Source organism: Pipistrellus kuhlii, unplaced genomic scaffold (genome assembly GCF_014108245.1).
Source record: "Pipistrellus kuhlii isolate mPipKuh1 unplaced genomic scaffold, mPipKuh1.p scaffold_m20_p_8, whole genome shotgun sequence".
NCBI classification, from domain to species: Eukaryota; Metazoa; Chordata; class Mammalia; order Chiroptera; family Vespertilionidae; genus Pipistrellus; species Pipistrellus kuhlii.
The window spans coordinates 1,347,263-1,367,275 of record NW_023425584.1 but is presented as its reverse complement, the minus strand read 5'-3'; the positions used below and the strand labels follow the sequence as shown (position 1 = coordinate 1,367,275).

The window sequence follows — 20,013 nt, the reverse complement described above, 5'->3', positions numbered from 1 at the left end:
GTTCACAATAATGAGCATCCCGGCTGCCACCTGCACCCCCCCAGGCACCCCCTCACCACGCCCAGCAAAGAGGGCCCTCCATGCCCGCTGCACAGGCGGGTACACTGAGGCTCAGAGAGGAGAAGTGGCCGGCTCCGCAGTCCGGCTCGTCCGGTCATTGACCAGCGGCCGCCTGCAGGGCAGCCCGGCCCGGGACAGGCAGGACTGAGCTCCAACCCGGCTCGGCCGCCGTGTGACCGGGCATCACAGCCCCGGCCTCGCTCAGCGGCTGAGGGTGCCCGCCCTGACGCCATTGGCGGTGGGCGCTGGTGGGGTGGGACCTGGCCAGGTATGTGTTTGGGGGGTTCCGGGGGGAGCATCTTTAGGAGCCCTTCAGAGCCGTGGCCTGCACATGAGCACCCAGCATGGGGTCACGGCCCTCTCCTGACCTCCCTGGAAGTCCCAATGTCGCTGCCCAGGCCACCGCCTCGGAGAGGAAGGCGGGGACGGAGGCCAAGGCCGCGCACGTCGGAGGAAACGTTGTGTGGCCGACTCAGGGGACACAATGTGTCACCCGAACCCGGAGGCCAGGCTGCACCTAGAGTGCCCGCCCGATTCACCTCCTGCAGCTGCAGCTGTGACCGCGCGGGTGGGGGGACCGGTGCGGGTGGGGGGACCCGGTGCGGGGGGGGGGGGCCAGTGCGGGGGGGACTGGTGCGGGTGGGGGGACCAGTGCGGGTGGGGGGACCCGGTGCGGGGGGGGGGGACCAGTGCGGGGGGGACTGGTGCGGGTGGGGGGACCAGTGCGGGTGGGGGGACCCGGTGCGGAGGGGGTTACCAGTGCGGGGGGGGGGGGACCAGTGCGGGGGGGACTGGTGCGGGTGGGGGGACCGGTGCGGGTGGGGGGACCTGGTGCGGGGGGGGTTACCAGTGCGGGGGGGGTTACCAGTGCGGGGGGGAACCAGTGCGGGGGGGACCGGTGCGGGGGGGGGACCGGTGCGAGGGGGGGGACCGGTGCGGGTGGGGGGACCCGGTGTGTGGGGGGGGACAGTGCGGGGGGGACCGGTGCGGGGGGGACCGGTGCGGGGGTGGGGGACCGGTGCGGGGGGAGGGGGAGTGACAGGGGGGGGGGAGGCGCTCAGGCCTGTGGCCCGCAGTCCCGGTGGACTTTGGCCTCTTGGACAAGGCAGCGAGCAGCCTCATCCGCCAGCCCCTCGGCGGGTTGAGGTCTGGCCTCGGAGAAGGCTCGCTGGGCGGCCCCTGCAGTGTTTTCTGTCCAGCTGCACCCCCTCCGGCCCCCTCCCCGGCCCCCAGGGAATCTGATGCTCGTGGGAGAGGAAGGAAGACTGAGGGCGAGGGAGAGCCGTGTCCTCCCCCCGCAGGCCCATGCCCGGGCTTCCTGCTCCGGGCCCATCCTTGCTGCAGACAGCGGTGCGGGCACTGCGGCTCCCTGCCCGGGCCGGCCTGTGCCCTCCGGCCGCCGGGCCCTGGTGACCCCACACGCGCTCCCCACAGGCCCCGTACGCTCCGCGGGACAGGACCCAGCCCTCCGCTTTGTCCGGGCCGCCCCGTCTGTGTGTAAACACGCGTGCACACACGCCAGGACCTGCTGTGTGGCCTCAGGAAGACGGTCGCCGTCCAGGTGTCTGGGCCGAAGGGGTGGCTGAGCGGGATACACACGTGGCAGACTGTCCCTCCGGTGCTTCATGGGGTCAGCAGCGGTAAAATCAGTGCCGCGGCCCAGGCAGCACCAAGCACCGCAGCCGTGTCCTGGGGGCGGCCAGGCTCCCTGCGGACATTTTATGGGTCCTGTGGGGGGGTTGTTACTGCAGCGTCCCCGAGCCCGTGCTGACTGACAGCGGCTTTGCTGGAACAAGCGTCCGCTCCTGGCCCGCCTGACGCTGTGGGTCTGTAAGTCCGGGTAACGGATCGGCTGGCCAGGCTGCCGTAACGAAGGGCCGCAGCGCAGGCTGTGTGCTGTCCAGCAGCTCTGAAGGCCAGGAGCTCAAGGTCAGCCGTGGGGGGCGGCTCACAGGCCCTGAGGGGGAGGCGCTCCACGGCCCCCTCTGCCCGGACGGTGCTGTCTCCTGGCTGTGCCCCAAGCCTGCCCGTCACAGCCTGCCCGTCACAGCCTGCCCCCTGCGTCTCTGTCCCCTCCTCCAGGACAGCGGGCAGCGTGAGGGGCCCTACTCCCGTGTGGCCGCTTCTGCACCCCATGGCGGGCAAACCGCAGCTCGCCAGCCACATGCGGCTCTTGGGCCCCTTGAGTCTCTTTTGAAGAAGTGGCGTTAGAAGAAATTTAAGTTTAAAAAATGTGGCTCTCCAAAGAAATTTCAGTCGCTGTGCTGTTGATATTTGGCTCTGCTGACTGATGAGTTTGCCGACCACTAGCTTAACTTACTACACCTGTAAGGTCCCTAAAGGAGGCCACACGCTGAGGTGCCGGAGGTGGGGACCTGAGCATGCCAGCTTTGAGGGCGTGGTGCCCCCCCAAAGGGCCTCCTGGGGCGGGTCTGAGCAGCTGGGCCAGGGGAGGAGGAGGGAGAATGCAGACATGTCCTTCCCGGCAGGGCTGGTTCTACAAGGTTCTTTTATTTATTTAAAAAAATCTATTTTTTTATTTCAGTGAGGAAGGGAGAGGGAGAAAGAGAACTACAATAGAAACATCAATTATGGTAATCATTGATTGGCTGCCTCCTGCACACCCCCTACTGGGGATCGAGCCCACAACCCAGGTATGTGCCCTTGATTGGAATTGAACACAGACTCTTCAGTCCACAGGCTGACGCTCTGCTCACTGAGCCACACCAGCCAGGGCTACAAGGTTCTTGTGTGTGTGTGTGTGTGTGTGTGTGTGTGTGTATTTATTTATTTTTATTTTATTTTATTGATTTTTCACAGAGGGGAAGAGAGAGGGATAGAGAGTTAGAAACATCAATGAGAGAGAATCATCGATCAGCTGCCTCTTGCATACCCCCCACCGGGGATGTGCCCACAACCAAGGTACATGCCCTTGACCGGAATCGAACCTGGGATCTTTCAGTCTGCAGGCCGATGCTCTATCCACTGAGCCAAACCGGTTTTGGCTTTTTTTTTTTTTAATTGATTTTTTACAGAGAGGAAGGGGGAGAGATAGTCAGAAACATTGATCAACTGCCTCCTGCACACTCCCCACTGGGGATGTGCCCACAACCAATTGAACCTGGGACCCTTGAGTCCGTAGGCTGACATGCTATCCACTGAGCCACACCGGTTAGGGCTACAAGGTTCTTTTAAAAAAATCTTATTGTTGAGATTATTACAGATGTCCCTCTTCCCCCCCATGATCCCCCTCCGCCAGTTTTTTGCCTCGCCCCTGGCCTTGGCCACCCGTTGTCTGTGCCCATAGGTACAATAGGTAAGGCATGCAGGTAAGATCTGTGTTTAATCTCTTCCCGCCCCCCACCCCCTTTCTCTTTGAGAATTGTCAGCCTGTTCAATTTCCATGCCTCTGATTCTAGGTTATTCACTAGTTTATTCTGTTCACTAGGTTTCTTACTCATTTATTTTGACTTTTAGATTCAATTGTTAATAGGTATTGGTTGCCATTTTGTTGTTCATATTTTTAAAATATTTTTCTTCTTCTTCCTCTTCTTAAAGAACACCCTTCAGCCTTTCATATAATACTGGTTTGGTGGTGATGAACTCCTTTAGCTTTTTCTTGTCTCTGAAGCTCTATCTGCCCTTCAATTCTGAATGATAGCTTTGCTGGGTAACACGATCTTGGTTGTAAGTTCTTGTTGTTCATCACTTTGAGTATTTCTTGCCTCTCCTGTCTGGCTTGCAAAGTTTCTGTCCAGAAATCAGCTGTCAGTCGTATGGGTGCTCCCTTGTAGATAACTGTTTTCCTCTTGCTGCTTTTAATACTCTTTGTCTTTTGCCCTTGGTGCTTTAATTAGGATGTGTCTTGGTGTGGTCCTCTTTGGATTCCTTTTGTTCGGGCTCTCTGCTTCCTGGCCTTGTAAGTCTGTTTCTTTCACCAGGTGGGGGAAGTTTTCTGTCATTATTTATTCAAAGAGGTTTTCAATATCTTGCTCTCTCCCCTCTGGCACCCCCATAATTCGGATGTTGGTACGTTTGAAGTTGTCCCAGGGGCTCCTTACACTATCTTCATATTTTTGGATCCTTTTTTCTTTTTGCTTTTCTGGTAGGGTGATTTTTGCCTCCTCATATTTCAAACCCTTAATTATCAGAATCCACTATTCTACTGTTGAATCCCTGTATATTAATCTTTCCTAAAAATATATTTTAGTGATTTTTTACAGAGAGGAAGGGAGAGGGATAGAGAGGTAGCAACATCAATGAGAGAAACATCAATGAGCTGCTTCTTGCACACCCCCTACTGAGGATGTGCCTGGAATCAAGGCACATGCCCTTGACTGGAATCGAACCCAGGACCCTTCAGTTTGCAGGCTGATGCTCTATCCATTGAGCCAAACCAGTGGCTGCATATTATTCTTTATTTCAGTCAGTGTATGCTTAATATCTAACTCATCCTTTCTCTTTTTTTTGGAGGTTTCTAGAAGATTAAGTAACCCTGAAACCGTGGTTTTGAATTGTATTGAGTATTTTGTTTTCTTTCATTTGTGACATGTTTCTTTGTCTCCACATTTTGGCTGCTTCCCTGTCTTTGATCCCATGTACTGGGTAGAGCTGCTATGTCTCCTTGAGTTGTAGTAGGTGTCCTATAGGACCCAGCGACTCAGCCTCCCCAGTCACCTGAGCTGGGAGCTCTAGGTGCTCCCCTGTGTGGGCTGTGAGCAGACTTGAGTGCTGTTGGTGTCACTGGTGTCACTGGGAGGAATTGACCTCTAGGCCCTTGGCTGTGAGGACCAGCTGTGACCACCGTGGGAGCGCGGCTGTGCAGGAGACACCCTTATGGGGCAGGACTTGCTTCAGTGGGACCTTGTGCTGGTCACCTACAGATGCGAAGTCACCTACAGATGTGAAGTCACCCATAGATGCGAAGTCACCCATAGATGCGAAGTCACCTACAGATGTGAAGTCACCCATAGATGTGAAGTCACCTACAGATGTGAAGTCACCTATAGATGCGAAGTCACCTACAGATGTGAAGTCACCCATAGATGTGAAGTCACCTATAGATGTGAAGTCACCCATAGATGCGAAGTCACCCATAGATGCGAAGTCACCCATAGATGTGAAGTCACCTACAGATGTGAAGTCACCTACAGATGTGAAGTCACCTATAGATGCGAAGACCTTGGAATCTGGTGTGGTCCGACACTGACCTCTGGGTACACTGGCTCTTGGGTCTCCAGGGAGGTAAAAAGCCAGCCATTGCCTGAGGCCACCCAGCAGGAGCTACAGAGATATCTGCAGACTCCTCCTCTTTGTATCGGGTTTGGAAGTGCCCAGATGAGGCCCAGCTGTGAAGCGAGGCAGGCTGGTGCCGGTTTTGGGGCCTTTTATTGACAGGTTTGGGGCTCCCTGACCCAGCTGCAGCTTGTTTGACAGATGTTAGCCTGAGCAAGGACAGGCCCTTCAAATGCACAAGCCACTGCATACAGCTTGGGTGCGGCTGTATATTGGATGAGGCCGGTCTCAGGGAATCACCAGGGTGGGGCAAGCAGAAATGGCTGCCAGTCAGCCCTGTGACTGGGGAGCTCCCAGCACAGGAACAATCCCTGTGAGCACCTCTGTCAGGAGAAAGCTGTCCCAAATTCCTGCCCGGATGTCAGACAGTCCAGTTCCTCCTTGTGTGTTTCTTTTTTTAAAATATATTTTATTGATTTTTCACAGAGAGGAAGAGAGAGGAATAGAAAGTTAGAAACATCGATGACAGAGAATCATCGATTAGCTGCCTCCTGCACCCCCCCCACTGGGGATGTGCCCACAACCAAGGTCCATGCCCTTGCCCGGAATCGAACCCTGGACCTTTCAGTCCGCAGGCCGATGCTCTATCCACTGAGCCAAACCGGTCCCGGCTCCTTGTGTGTTTCTTGCTCCCCAGAGCCTCGCCTGGCACTGGAGCTCGGAGGAAGTGGGACCTTGTAAGTTCAGTTTGTGGGCCGGACTTTTAAGAGGAACACCTGAGCCCCAATCCGCACTGATTTTCACAGCCCGGGGTTATGGGGACTCCTCTACCCAGCTCTGGGACCCTGGGCGGGGGCGCTGGTGTGGGGCTGGGACCCCAAGCTCCTCCAGACGGCCTCTGAGGGGCGATCTCCGTCCCCTTTAAAAAAGCGGCCCACGTGGGTGCCGGCCAGCCCGTTCCACCCTCCACACATCCCACCATCCCGCTGCGCCTCCTTCTCTCCTTCTCCAGCTGCAGGACTTCCCTCGCCAGCTGCCCAGTTCTGGATGGCGGCTGCTCTGTAGTTCAGTTGTAATTGTGCTGTGGTTGTGGGAGGCAGTGAGTGTGCCTCCGCTGCCATCTCCCTCCCCCTCTAGAAGGTTCTTAAGAGACATGTGACTGCAGAAGATGTGGGAGCGCCTGTGTGCATGTGTTGGGGGTGGGGGTGCCTGGAGACACACCGAGAAAGTGGGGGGTTGGGGGCTGGGGAAGGGCCTGTCAGGCTTGATCTTGGCGCGTTTGATTTGACTTGATGCTGACTCTGGAAATGGACTGAAGAGGGGGAGGGGGCCAGAGAGGCAGGCAGCAGAGGGAAGCTTTCAAAGCTGTAGCCATGGGAAATGTTTTTCTTTTCTGCTTGAAAGAAATGCCAGAGAAAGTTTTTTTTTTTTTTTTTAAAGGGAAGGTGGTGGTGAGAGAGTGAGGGACTGTGTGTGTGTGTGTGTGTGTGTGAGAGACACACACACACACACATACACACACACCCTGGGGGCCTGTGGGTGTGGGATGCTCCCTGGAGTCTGAGCTGAGATGCCGCACGGCCACGGGCAGCGAGGGAGAGCAGAGGTGGAGGCTGGGCTTGCTCGCTGCCCCCACGCCTGGTGACCTTAAGGGGCCACCCACCTGCAGGGACACTCCGAGAGTGTCTGTGACGGGGGCACAGGGCAGAGACTGGTGCGCAAGTAGCAGAAAGGAACGCCCAGGGGTCCAGTGTGTCAGAACCAGAAGCCTGGGGGAGCCGGGAGGCGGGACTCCAGGTGCCCTACGGGGGAGGAGGGGTGGGTGGGGGTTGCCATCAGGTGGGGGAGGCTCCCGGCACAGCCCCTCCGGCCAGGAATGTGCCTGGGCAGCCTGACCTCATGTGGCCCCAGGCCAAATGGACTCCCACTGACCTCTGACCTGCCACCTCCCCCGAGGAGAGGACAGGGGAGGCGCTAGGAGGAGGATTGATGGGCTGGGGCAGTAAAGGGGGTGTGGGGCGGAGGCTGCCTCCCTAAGCTGGTCTGGCTGGGCCGGGGCTCCCCATCGGTGTCCCCAGCCTCCACCCGCCCCCCACCACCTCTCAGCTGTGAACACACACCTCTGCCTGAAACGGCTTCTCACCTGTGAAGCTGCAGGCGGCGGCCATGGCAGAGGGCCCACCAAGCCGGCTCAGGAGGGGGGGCTCGGGAGGGGGGCTCCAGAGGGGGCCATGTGCGCAGAGGAATGCTCAGACATGAAAGGGGTGGGAGGGTCTGCAGGCAGGGCTGGGCCTGGGTCGGAGGGCCACGTGGGTCAGGGCGGTGGGAGGGAGGAGGCCCCTCTGGGAGCCAGGCTGGCGGTGGAATGTCTCCAGAATTCTCAGCTTGCACGGGCCTGCAGGGAGGGCTGGGGGGGGGGCTGCGCCCCAGCGGCAGCAGAGGCTGCCCCCCTCCCGGGGCAGACTCCCCACCAGGCCAGCCCTCCCCGCAGGCAGCCCTCCCCCCACACGTGCTGCCAGGCCCTCCATTAGTCACTCTGGCACGGACCGACATGAATCCCATTAGTCACACCCGCACAGACTCGCCCGCAGAACACACCCAGGGACACCCAGACAAAGGCGGGGCCCCCACAGGCCTGTGCGCCCCTCTGCCTTCCCGAGATCCTGGGACCCTGCAGGCACCCCACCGACCCTGGTCCGCCTCCCCCAAAGCAGCCAGTTCCCCCATCAGCCCCACCACCAGCGCGGAGGGCTCCCCAATAACCACAGCCCCCCAAGCCTCCCCTCCCCTCGGGGCACACGGTGCGGACGCCCACGGCCGCCCTGGGCCACCCCCGCCTCTCCGTGCCCCTCCCGGCCGCCCTCCGCGCCGGAGGAGCCCTCCCCAAGGTCAGCGGCGGGACTGAAGGCGGTTGGCGGGAGGACCGCCATCGCCGGACTCCGGGAGCGGCGCGGACTTTAACCTTGGGCCGCGGCCGCGGCGCTTTGTTTTCCCGGCGCCTCCGGAGCGGGGCGGGGGCGGCGGCCGGGCGGGCGGCCTCTCCTCCGGCTCAGCACCCCCGCCCGCCCCGGCCTTGCCCAGTGCGGGGTTCGGAGGAGCCGGGGCTCCTACCCCGTCCCCCAGCGTCTGCCGGACGGGGCAGCGGCACCAGGCGGGGCCCTCGAACCCCCTCCATGGCCGCCCACCTCGTCCTGGGCCACAGCCTGTGGGGGCGGCCCGGACTGGGACAGAGACTGCAAACGCCGCCGATTCATGTCGGTCCGTGCCAGAGGGCGCCCCGGACCGAGCAGGGGGAAAGACTGCCTTCCCCACCTGCTGCCCCTGGGATCCAGGAGCGATAGCACTTCTCCAAATAAAGCGCCAACAAACCCCGCACCACGACCCCTCCGGCCCGGTGCCGGGCCATGTGCAGGGCAGCGGGTGCCGACTGCCCTGCAAACAGCAAAACAGGGCCCGGCCGGTGCGCATACACCCTGCTGGGCCCCCAGCGCCCCCAGCACACCGCACCGCACCCAGCACCCTCCCGCACGCAGCGCTGGGCGAAGGCGCGAGTCCGGGGGTCTTGGAGGGCGCAGGCTGGGCTCCGAAAGCTGCTCAGACCGACCCCGTCCCTCCGGGCAGCGGTGGCCCCGCAGTCGGTCCCGGGCGCAGAGCCTCCGGCGGCGCGGGCTGGAGAGGCCCGGTTCCCTCTTCGGCGAAAGGGGGGGCTCCTGCCGGACCCCCTCGCAGCCTGGGGGTTCCCGGCTGGAACCGGAGGCCCGGCCGGCCGGGAAGGAGGGTCCGCGGGAGATGTGCGGCCGCAGCCGCCCCGCGCGCCGGGCCGAACGGGGAGCAGCCGGGGCGGAGGTGGAGCCGCGGCGCCGGGATCCGCCGGGCGGGCCTGGAGCTTCAGCCCCGGCTCTGCCGCCGCCTGGACCGGCCGGAGCCGAGCCGCTGGCGGAGCCGGAGGCCGGGCTGCCCGGGCCGGTGCGGGGGCGGCGAGCGCGGCTTCCCGCCGGCCTCTCCGGGTTTGGCGGCGCCCGGCCCGGAGCGCTCGATGCGGGGCCGGGGCCCGGGCCCCGGAGCCTAAAGCCGCCGCCCGTCCTCCCGGCGCGGCCGAGGGGGGCGCCCCGGGGTCCGGGCCTGCGGGAAGGCGGCGGGGCCGGGGTCCTCGCCCAGGAAGGGGCTGTTTTTGGGTCCCCGGGAGGGGGAGGGGGAAGGACGCCCGGCCACACGGCCAGCAGCGGGTCCTAAAGGCGCCGGGCCGCCGGGCGCAGCGGGGCCCAAGGTTGGCCTGTCCTTCGGGCTGAAGACAAAGGCCGCTCGTCCGATGGCCGCCGCGGGCTCGGGCCGCACAAAGGCGGGGCCCCGGCGCAGGCCTGGGGGCTCCGCGGGGCTGAGGTTTGGGGGACCGAGCCCCTCCGGCCGGTTCCGGCCCCGGCGGCGCAGACACACGCGCCCCCGCCCCGCGGGCGCCGCCGGGGACGGAGGGGTCGAAGATGGCGCCGGCGCCCGGCCTGGTTCCGGTGTCAGGGCGGCCCTGGCGCGCGGGGAGGGCCTCCCGGGACCGGCCGGGGGTGCCCGAGGCCTGCGCGGGGGTCTGCGACGGAGCGGGCGGCCTGAGCCCCGGGCTGTCCGCGCCCTAAGATGGCTCCCGCCGCCGCTCAAGCCCGGGCCGCCGGGGGGCGGAGGGGCGCGCACCGGGCTGCCCGCCGCCGCGCGGAGGACCGGCCGCCCGCGTCTGCCGCCCACTGCGGGCCCGCACCGGAGCCGGGGCGCGGGGGGAGCGGGGAGCGGCGCGGGCCGGAGCCGACGGAGCCGGGGCGCGGGGGGCAGCGCGGGCCCGCGCCGGAGCCGGAGCCGGGGCGCGGGGGGAGCGGGGAGCGGCGCGGGCCGGAGCCGGAGCCGGAGCCGGGGCGCGGGGGGTGCGGGGAGCGGCGCGGGCCCGGGCCCAAAAGGCGGGAGAAGGGCTGGGCGGGGGCCGCCCGCCCGGACCGCGGCCCTAAGGAGACCAGGCCCGGCCGCCACGCCGCGAGGCGCTCCCCGGAGAAGGCAGCGCCATTGGAAACCGGGCGAACGGCAGGCCCTTTATTGGCGGCGGGTGATTTATGGCACAGGCCGCCGTCCCGAGCATCCAGGGGTGAACACACGAAACCTTTAAAAAACGGGGTTTGTTCCTGTCCACCCGCCGGGCTCAGACACTCCCCCCCGCGCCGGACTAGAGGCAGCATTCCGGGCCGGGGCGGGCCGGGGCGGGAGGGGCCCGGAGGGCCGCGGCGGGGCGGGGCGGGGCGGCGGGCTCTGCGGGGCGGCTCGCGGGAACCCACAAAGGCTCGGGAGGAGGCGGGCGCTGCTCGGCGCCCACCGGGGCTGCCCCCGCCCGGCCTGCAGCAGCCTCGCCAGCACAACTGCGTTTATTTTATTTTTGCAGCCGCCACCCCCCCCCCCTTCCCCAAGGAAGACAGACACAATACCTCCTTTCTCTCCCCTCACCCCTCCTCTGCGTCCTGCTCCCGGCTGGCCGGGGCCGCCCGAGCCTCCCGCCGCCCCGGCCGCCGCCGAGCCCTGCGCCCCGCTCCCCTCGGACCGGCTATTTTCGTTCCTTTCTCTCCCTCTCCCTCCCTCCCCCCGCGGAGCCGCCGCTTCCAAAGAGGGCGGCCTAGAAACCAGCGCCGCAGGCTGCGGGAGGGCAACTTGAAACCGTCCTCTGGAGGCCGAGCTTCCCCCCAATTTATTCTGGGATCAGACCAGGCGGCCCGTTAGCTCAGGACGCTCACCCCTCTGGTTCCCTAAAAGCGGGCAAAAAAACAGAACCAATGGGCGCTGACTAGCTAATCCCCCCTCTCCCAAGAAAAGTCGCCTTAAATTTTATTAAAAAAAAAAAAAAAAAGGAACAAGCAATGCCAAACGCTGAGTCCGCAGTGCGGGGCGGGGGGCGGGGGGAAGGAAAGAGCGGGGTCCTCTTGTTTTAATTAAAATCCAATAAAAAAAATCCAACCACCGCGGTAGCTCTCCGGGGCTGAATCGGCCAGGATCCCTGCCCTTCCGAGCTTCCTATCGGGGTACGTCATGCCTGCCGCCCCGCCCGGCTGCGGGCGGTGCGGGTCCCTCCGGCCGGCCGCGGCCGCGCTCTCCCGCCGGCAGCCCGGGAGGCGGCCGCGGGCAGCTCCGGCGACTGAGACCAGAAAGGATTCTGCTGAAAGCGCAGAATGAAGTACAAAGTCTGGGCTGGAGCCTCCCCTCCCCCGGCCACCGCGGCCAGCCCAGCACTTTTTGGGCTTGGCCGCTGCTTCCTCTGAGCTCAACAGATTTCCCCCCGTTCCCCCTCCCCGGAGGGGGCGCGGCGGATGGAAGGGGAGAGAGGCCCCGGCCAAGAGGGTTTTCATATTGCACTTTAATAGGTTTCAGAAGGCCCGTGGAGAAATGCTAATAGGCTGAAATGTCAGGATCGAGAGGGAGTCGGTTCGCGCTCAGCCGATCTAATCCTTTTTTCTGCTCTGATTTTTTTCGGGGGGAGGGAGGGAAAAGGTGGGAGTGCCCGCGCCAAGAGAGGCTTTGGGGAGGGGCGCACCGTGCAAAGCACCGCAGCAGCCCCGTCTGGGGCCGTGGAGGGGGGAGCGCCCCAACCCGCGTTTCTATAGGAACCCCTTTGAGAAGAGGAGAGACTCACCCGCCGCCGGCCGCCGAGGCCTCTCCAAAATATTAATCAGTGACCATCTGACACCGCGCTTCGGGGAGGGACCGCAGGCCGGGGCGAGGACGCCGGCCTGCTCGCCAGCCCGTCCTGCCTAACCGCGCTGCTGGGGGGGAGGGAATGAATCGCTGCTTTGTTTAAAAAAAAAGGGGGGGGGGAGGAAAAAGCAGCCCCGGAGTCTGTTTTGGCGTCGCCACCGCGCATTCTATCTAGAAGGCGCGTCCCGGGGTGGGGGGGGACCCGAGCCCCGGAGCGGGGTGCAGGCAGCCTGCTGGGCCCCAGGCCCTTCCCGGTCCGCCCGGCTTGTCACCTCCTCCCACGAGCAGGAAGCTGACGGGCGGCCCATGAAGCCGCGCCTTGCAAAGCCCGGGATTGCGGCGACAACCATCTTCCTCTATTTTGATCGCTAAGCCCAGACGCGGGGGGAGGGGGAGGAAAGGGGAGGAGGAGGAGGAGGAGGGGGAGGAAGGGGCAGGGGGGGAGGAGGAGGAGGGAGAGGCGGAGGGGGCCGTCGGAGCTGGTGGAGGGGGAGGGCCGCCTGGAAACGGCCCGGAAAAATTCTCACCACCAGTTCGGACGATTCAGCCCGCCGAGGGGGGCCTGGAAACCGCCGAGCCCCCGGCTCCGCCACGGGTTTTATAGGGGTGGCCGCGGGCCAAGGTGTTTACATGCGCGTGACTGGCGGCGCGCGCGGCCAATGGGCGGCGGCGGGGCCGCCGGGGGAGGCGGGCGCCCGGGAACAATGCGTGTTTCTTCCGTGCGGCGCTCCCCTCCCCCGCCCCCGCCCCCGCCCCCCGCCGGCTTTTTTTTTTTTTTTTTTTTTTTTTTTTTTTTAGATCCAGCGAGAGGAACTTGAAAGGGGGGTTGTGTAATGTACCTTTTCCAATCCCGGGCTGTATATGGAGATTTGGGATTCTTTAGGCCGGCGCTACCTGGATTTTATTAAAAAGCGGGGCGCGCGGCGGGAGGGACGCTGGCTTTCCCGGGGCTGCGGGAGCCCGGCCGCGCGAGGGCGGAGGAGTTGGCGCGCCCAGAGCTCGGCCCGGGGAGCGGTTTTCGACCAAAAAAAGGAAAGGCGGGCAAAAAGTGTGAGCCGGCTGCGGGCGGCGGAGGGCAGCGGCCGCGGGATGGCGGGCAGCACGGGCGCCTAGCCGCGCCGGGAGCCGGGGCCGCCCGCCGAGTCGCCGTCGCCAGACCCCGGAGCCCGGAGCCCCGCCGCGCCAGGTATGCCGCCGGCGCTGCGGTCTCCGAACTTCTCCCGCTGGCCCTGCGCCCCGCGTCCCCCTGGGGTGTGCGGGGGGGCGAGGGGGGCGCCCTGGGAGGGGGGGCGGGCGGGTGAGCCGCTGCTCCCCGGGCTCCCCTGGAGCCCCCGGCCCCGCTCCAGCCCTCACAGCCGGGCCGGGGCGCCCGTCCCCTTCCCGGTTCGCGGCGGCGGGCGATGGGGGAGCCAGAGACGCCCGAGACGTTTTCGGCTCTAGACTGTTTTTAATTAAAAACCGGAATTCAGCCATTTTAGCTCCGGGGAAGAGGGGAGAAAGTAGGGGGAAGGCAGCGGGCCGAGCCAGCTGCTCCGCCCGAGCCAGGGTGCTCCGGGGGCCTCGCCGCGACTCCCCCGAAGCGGGCGCGGGGCTCGCCCCAGGGCGCTGGCTTTCAAGGGAGCGAGCGGCACAAAGCGCGTCTAAAAGAAAATCACGGGAAGCTCCTCGCCTCCGGAGGCGCGTATCCTCCTCGGATGTGGCGGTTTTAGATTTTTCCAAAGTAAACGCGGATCTGGTAACCAGAGCCTGGGAGGCGGGAGGAGGAGGTGGTGGTAACCAGACCGGGTTGGAATGAGCGAAGTTGTGGGGAAGGTGGGGACGGAGGCCGGGGTCGGGGCCCGAGGATCTGCAGCGGGGAGGCAGCCGGCGCCCGGCCTCCCGGAACCGGGAACGGAGCCGCCGCGGGCAGACCGGGACCGGGAGCCCAGTCCCCCTCCCGCCCCGCGGGAATGGTCAGCGGACAAATCTTTTAAACAAACAGCCTTAAACTGGAGCTGCAGGGGCTTGCCCAGCCGGGAGCCGCCCCTCGGCGGGAGGCTTTCTTTGTGGGTATTTTGGGGTTGGGGGGAGCTTGGGTAAGAGCCAGACCGGAGCCCCCTGCCTTCCCCTCTGACACCCCGGGCCCCCGCGCAGGCCGCGTCCCGGGGCCGCGGGGATCCCAGGCCCGGGCGTTGGAAAATGAAACCAAAGGCTGTTTGGAAGGATTCTTCCCAGTCCGCGGGCGCGAGAGGGAATGCCACGTCCCCGCGGACTCGGACGCCGCAGCCGCAGTGCCCAGGGCCGCGTCCCCGCGGGCAGGTCCCCCTCCGCGCGCCCTCTCCCCCGAGAAGCCCCGGAGCCGGGCCGAGCGAGCGGCTCGGGGAGAAGCCGCGCTCCGGCGGGACGGCGAGGGCCGCGGAGGTTAAACATTAAACTCCCGGATCAGATAGTGACGCGGGGTGGACAGTGGGAGCCGCTCTGGAGAGGTTTCCCGGCTTGAAACCTCGGAGCGTGTGAGGCCCGGGAACCGAACCCTTCGGAGGTTTGTGTCTGCGGCCGGGGCGGCGGAGGGGCCTCCCGCTGCCGGTGCCGGGAGCACGGCCCGCCGCCCGGCAGCGTCGGGCTGGGGCGCAGCGCCGCCGCCGGGGAAGGAGCGTTTCCACGGTTCGCGGCGAGGGCCCCGCTCCCGAGGCCACCTCCGCCGCAGCCCCCGCAGCCCCCGCCCCCGATCGCAGAACGACTTTCTGAAACTTGCTTTTGTTTATTTTCTCTCCTTCCCCTTTTTCTCTCCTCTCCCTTCTTCTCCCGCGGCCGCCCGACTCCTCTCCCCGCCAAGACGCCGAGTGCGCAGCCCCGCGCCGCGCCGCCCGGCCGCCGGGAGGGGCCCGACCACCGCCCGCCGCGCCCCGGGCCGCCCGCCGCGCCGGCCGCCGCCATGCCCGCCGCGGGGCCGCCCGCGGACCCCGGCTCCGCGCCGCGGCCGAGCGTGTAGGCGCCGCTGAACGCGGCCGGGCCCGCTGCGGGCGGCCGCCGCACGCCCGCGGAGGATGGATGGCCGAGACTTCGGGCCCCCGCGGTCCGGGCCCGGCGCCCCGCCGCCGCTGCTGTCCGGCCTGGCCATGGACGGCCACCGCGTGGGCGCGGCCGCCGCCGGACGCCTGCCCGCCTCGGGCCTGCCGGGCCCGCTGCCGCCCGGGAAGTTCATGGCCGGCCTCAACCTGCACCCGCACCCCGGTAAGTGCCGCGGGCGCCCCGCGCTCTGCCCGGAGCCCGGCACCGAGTGTGTGTCCTGGGCTCCGCGGCCACAGGGATGCCCGGTCCGGGGGGTGCGGGCGGCCTCATCCCCGGGGCGGGGACCCAGGGCCGGGGCCGGGGCCGGGGCCGGTCCGGAGGCGCTGGCGGAGGGGCTGCGCGGCCCCGGCCTCCCCGGCGCTCGGCTTTGCGGGAGCGGAGCCGCCAGGGGCGATCCCGGCCCGGAGCCCGGGAGGCTGGGCTTCCCGGTCCCGGCGGGAAAAGAGCAGGCCCCGCGCCTCCGGGACACGGTGCCCGGAGCTCCAGGCAGACGCCCTCGCGGGCCGGGCCGCCCGGCTCCTCCGCTCCGGTGGGGCGCTCCGGGGGTGCCGGGAGGATGCCGGGCCCATCCCGAGCCTCCGGCGGGTGGGCGGCGACCTGGGGCCCCTGTGCCCCGGAGGGCAGCCGCGGCCGGGCTCCGAGCCCCTTGTCCTCCGGGCGGAGGAGCCGGGCCGCGGCCGCCGGCCGGGGAGGACGCGGCGGGGCGGCCGGAGCGGGCGGAGAGGCGCCGGCCTCGCCGCTTCCCGAGGGGCCGCCGGGCCGCCGGGCCGAGGGGCGGCGCGGGGGGCGGACGTGGCCCGGCCGCTCCGGGCGCAGCGGGCAGGGAGGCTCGGGGCTCCCGCCCGCGCTGCCACCGGCCTCGGCCTGGGACCGGCCCCTCCTGCCGGCCGCCTCCGGCCTGGGTGCCGGCGTCCCCGGGGCTCGGCCGGAGGAACCCCCGCCCCGCACGGTGTGGTCCGGACGCCGGTTTCTGGGGAGCCGGGAGCCCCGGTGCCCCTCAGCCGGGCCCTGGGAGCGGACACCGGCCTGCCCGCCGCCGCCTGCTCCCCGTCCTCCCGGGAACTTTTCAGGAACGGAGCCGGACGGGGACAAAGGGCCTTTGTGCGCACCGGGCGGGGGAGGGGCGCTCCCCTGGCGGGTGCACGGCCGCGTTTTGGTGGGGGCACGAGGGCCCCGGGAGTTGGGGACTGTAGTCCTGGCGTGGAGGCTGGAGGAGGGCAGGCAGGCAGGGAGGGGCGCCTTCTGTGTGCCCCTGCCCAGCCTGGCCTGCAGGGTCCTCGCTCTGTTTCCCAAAGTGCGGGGGGAGGGTGCTGCGGACCCCGCCGAGCTGCCGGGCGCACAGGCCTAGGGCTCCCCTCTGAAGCTGCGAAACGGGCCCCTGCCCCGGTGCCCGGCCGGAGCAGGGAGCGGCGGAGCGAGGCGGAAGGCCGGGACGGCGGTGGATGGCGGGGAAGCCCAGCGGGAGGCGTAGGGCCAGCCTCCGCCCCGGGAGCTGGGAGCAGCCCGGCTTCTGCGTTCTCCGCGGCTGAGGTCATGGAGGAAATAGCAGGCGGCGGGCCCGTTGCCAGGCCCCGAGCTGCCCGGAGCCCGCAGCACTCGAGGGCCGCCTGGAGCGCCCCCTCCTCGAGTGGCCGCCTGGGGAGCTCGGACCCCGGGCCAGAGCCCAGAGCAGAGCCTGTGCGAGGCCCTTGAGCCGGGCCAGGGAGCCGCTCCCATTCCCTGCTTGGGTGGGGCTGGGTTGCAGACTCTTCCACAGGCTCTGGCCCCCCCTTTTTATGGGGTGCAGGTGCTACCTTTTCTCTCTCAGCGCCCTCAGGTCTGGCCAGGCACCAGCCCATCGCTGTTTATTTTTGTCCGGGAAACCCCGAGAGGCAGAGCCGGCGGCCGGGGTCGCAGGGCGAGGGAGCTAAGGCCCTCCCCTCACTCCGGGGTTTAGTCCCTGGCTGACCGCCTCCTATGAGGGGCCCGGGCTGCTGGGGTGCTGCCCCCTCACCCAGGGAGGCACTGCCAGGAGCGTGGCTGAGCCAGGGTCTCGGGAGGCGCTGCCTTCTGCATATGGGTGCAGGCTCCTGCCTTGTGCGAGGAGGGGGTGAGGTCAGGAGTATGTGGGATTTGGGGTACAGGGCTCCCCTTTCCCTAACCTTGAGTATTGATACCTGTGCGGGCCCCCAATGGCCACAGCCCTGGGAGACAGAAAAGCCAGGGACAGCCGCTGGGTGGGCCGGCCTCTGCCCGGGGCTGGGAGGCAGGGATCGGCTCCTCCATCGGTTCCAGAGCCATTAGCAGGGTTTTGCACTTGGGTGTTGAGTCTCCCTGCCCCCCATGCTGGGCTGGGCGCTGGGTGGTGTGGGTTGGGGGGTGGGGACCCGGGACCAGGCTTTGGGCTGGCGGTGGACAATAGGGGCCACAGCCCACCCTCCCCGGGGTCAGGGAGCTCCCTCTCTGGAATCCAGCCCCGCAGCCTCCTGGGATTGATTGGAAAGGTTAATCAGTGTGGGCTGGCGGGGGAGTGATGTGATCCCGGAGATAAGGGAGCTTGGCGGGCCTCCTCCTCTGGCCTGGGGGAGGCTCTGGAATCTGGGGGAACCTCCCGGAGCCCCTGTCCTGCAGCACTTTCTCTGCCGGCTGCTCACTCGCTCAGGAACGGTTTCCTGGGCCTCGGCGTGCCAGGCACTGCGCTGGCCCCGCCAGCCACCGGACAGACCGCAGCCCTCGCCTCCGTCCATCCCATCCCGGGCCCTCGCGTGGGGCCGGGCAGCAAACACACACGGGGGGGCGGGGGGGCGGGGGAATCTGTGGAATGGGCTGCAGGCTGTGCAGGCAGAATGCCCAGGGTCTGTTTGGCGGGAGTGGTGAGGGGCTCGGGCTGGGGGGTTATGGGGGGGGGATGGGGAAGGTGGGAGGAGGGTGGAGCCCGCCAGGAGGTCTTGGAATTTGAAGCCAGCGGCCTGAGAAGGCAGTGGAGGGACATTTTACAGAAACTGGTCTGGACTCTGAAAATATCTGTGGCATGCAAGACAAAGGGCGGCCCAGAGCCGTCCGGTTACGAGAGACAATCCTGGTTAAGAGAGACACAAATGTGCCAGCAGCAGGCAAGGTTCGGCCTCAGCTGGGTCTGGGGTCAGGGGAACATCACTCCCAGGGCATCATCGGGCCGAAGACCAAACTGGAAGGTGGACTGTGGATTCGCTGACAGGGCCAATCAGTGTCCCGCCTCGCGGAGCTGATAACGGCCGTGGTTGTGTAAGACGCCCTGTCTCAGGAAGGGAGAGCGCCCGTGGGGCCCGAGGCTGCCGGCCCAGGACGGGCTCAGCAGAGGAGACGACGGCGACAGCGACAGCGACAGCCGCCGCCATCGGCCACACGCAGGGCGGCACGGCTGGCCGGACCCGGCAGGACCGGCAGGTCCCCTGGGAGTGGGTTGCACTGTTTCGAACTTTCCTCTGAGTTCGATGACTCCCCAGGAGGCAGTGAACGGTGGGGGTGGGTCGCGGCGGCCGGCGGCCTGGCAGAGGGAGAGAAGCCGGTGACCAGCCGGGGCAGGAGGCTTTGCAGGTGATGTCACCGGGAGCGAGGCTGCTGGTGGCCAGGCGGCCACGGTTCGGTGCCCCGTGGGGGGCAGAGGAGGCGCTGCCCCCTGGGTTCGGGGAAGTGTCCTGTGGCCGATGGGGAGGACCAGGTTTGGTGAGAGGCCGGCGATTGGGAGATTTGGATTTGAACGTGACCGGCTTGGGATGCTCTGGCTTCTGGCACGGACCTGTGTGTGTGTCCTTTTTTTTCTTTTTAATATATTTTGTTGAGTTTCCACAGAGAGGAAGGGAGAGGGATAGAGAGCTAGAAACATCGATAAAAGAGAGATACATCGACTTGCTGCCTCCTGCACACCCCCCACCGGGGATGTGCCCTTGACCGGAATCGAACTGGGACCCTTCAGTCCGCAGGCTGACGCTCTGTCCACTGAGCCAAACCGGTTTCGGCTCAAATCGTCATTCTTTATTTTCCTCCTCCTCACAGTGTGACAGCCATACTGTAAAATGCTTCCATCTTGAGTGTTTGGCCCCTTGAACTTTCTTTTTAATATATATTTTTATGGATTTCAGAGAAGAAGGGATGGAGAGAGAGATGGAAGCATCAGTGATGAGAGAATCTTTAATCGGCCGCCTCCTGCACGCCCCCTACTGGGGATCCAGCTCACAACACGGGCACGTGCCCTGACGGGAATTGAACCTGGGACTCCCTTGTCTGCAGGCCGACGCTCTATCCACTGAGCCACACCAGCGAGGGCATGGCCCTTTAAATTTTCACACAGTGGTCCCACCCATGTGATCGCCAGCCAGCCCAGGATGGGGACATTTCCAGCATCTGGAGGGCTCCCGACCCCCTCCTCCTCCTCCTCCTCCTCCTCCTCCTCCTCCTCCTCCTCCTCGGGGTCTGCTCCGCCTGCTGTATTTCTGGGACCTGAGGTCATTGCCCGTGTGTGAACTTCCTGTAACGGAGTCCTGCCGCCTGCCCTCCGATCCGCTTTCCCCAGAGGCCGCGCTGTGAGGCCGCCCGCACTGTGGCCCGTCGTGTCCCGGCTGCTGTTCGGCGGGACCACGTGCTGCAGTGTCCACCCGTGAGGATGGCCCTCGGGCGTTCCCGGGTGTGCTGGGAAGAGCCGTGAACGCGGCCTCTCGGCGCACAGGCACACGTGGCTCTGGATGGGTGTCTGGTCCCGGGCGGGCCTGCTCGCTGCAGGTTTGGTGCAGGTTTGGCGTTAGGCTGCGGTGTCCCTGCTGGCACAGGGCGCCGCCGGCAGCTCCCGGCACTCCACGGCTTCAGCAGGGGAGGGGCTGTTCCGCTCGGCCTGGCGGTCTGCAGTAAGGCTCAGTGTCTGCTCATTTAAAGTAATGTTTTCACGGATCTCAGAGCGGAAGGGGGAGGGAGAGGGAAACATCAGTGATGAGAAAGAATCAC

General features: G+C 65.9%; 2 protein-coding genes across 7 annotated transcripts in view; both read left to right on the top strand.

The window, feature by feature from the left end:
* Positions 1–9,161, top strand: part of FBXL18 (F-box and leucine rich repeat protein 18) — a 46,635-nt gene extending 37,474 nt beyond the window's left edge. Inside the window, exons 7-8 of the mRNA XM_045576444.1 lie at positions 6,548–6,552; positions 9,142–9,161. The gene's annotated coding sequence lies outside the window, so the exon portion shown is untranslated. The remainder of the gene's footprint in view (positions 1–6,547; positions 6,553–9,141) is intronic.
* A 3,681-nt stretch (positions 9,162–12,842) lies between these two features.
* Positions 12,843–20,013, top strand: part of TNRC18 (trinucleotide repeat containing 18) — a 73,350-nt gene continuing 66,179 nt past the window's right edge. For 3 of the 6 annotated variants that reach the window (XM_045576771.1, XM_045576769.1, XM_045576770.1), the window contains exons 1-2: positions 12,846–13,192; positions 14,822–15,219. In XM_045576771.1, the coding sequence (XP_045432727.1) occupies positions 15,033–15,219 (187 nt within the window). In that variant the 5' untranslated portion in view covers positions 12,846–13,192; positions 14,822–15,032. Of the gene's footprint in view, positions 13,193–14,821; positions 15,220–20,013 lie in introns of all 6 variants that reach the window. The other 3 variants (XM_045576767.1, XM_036423446.2, XM_045576768.1) reach the window with 3 other exon arrangements.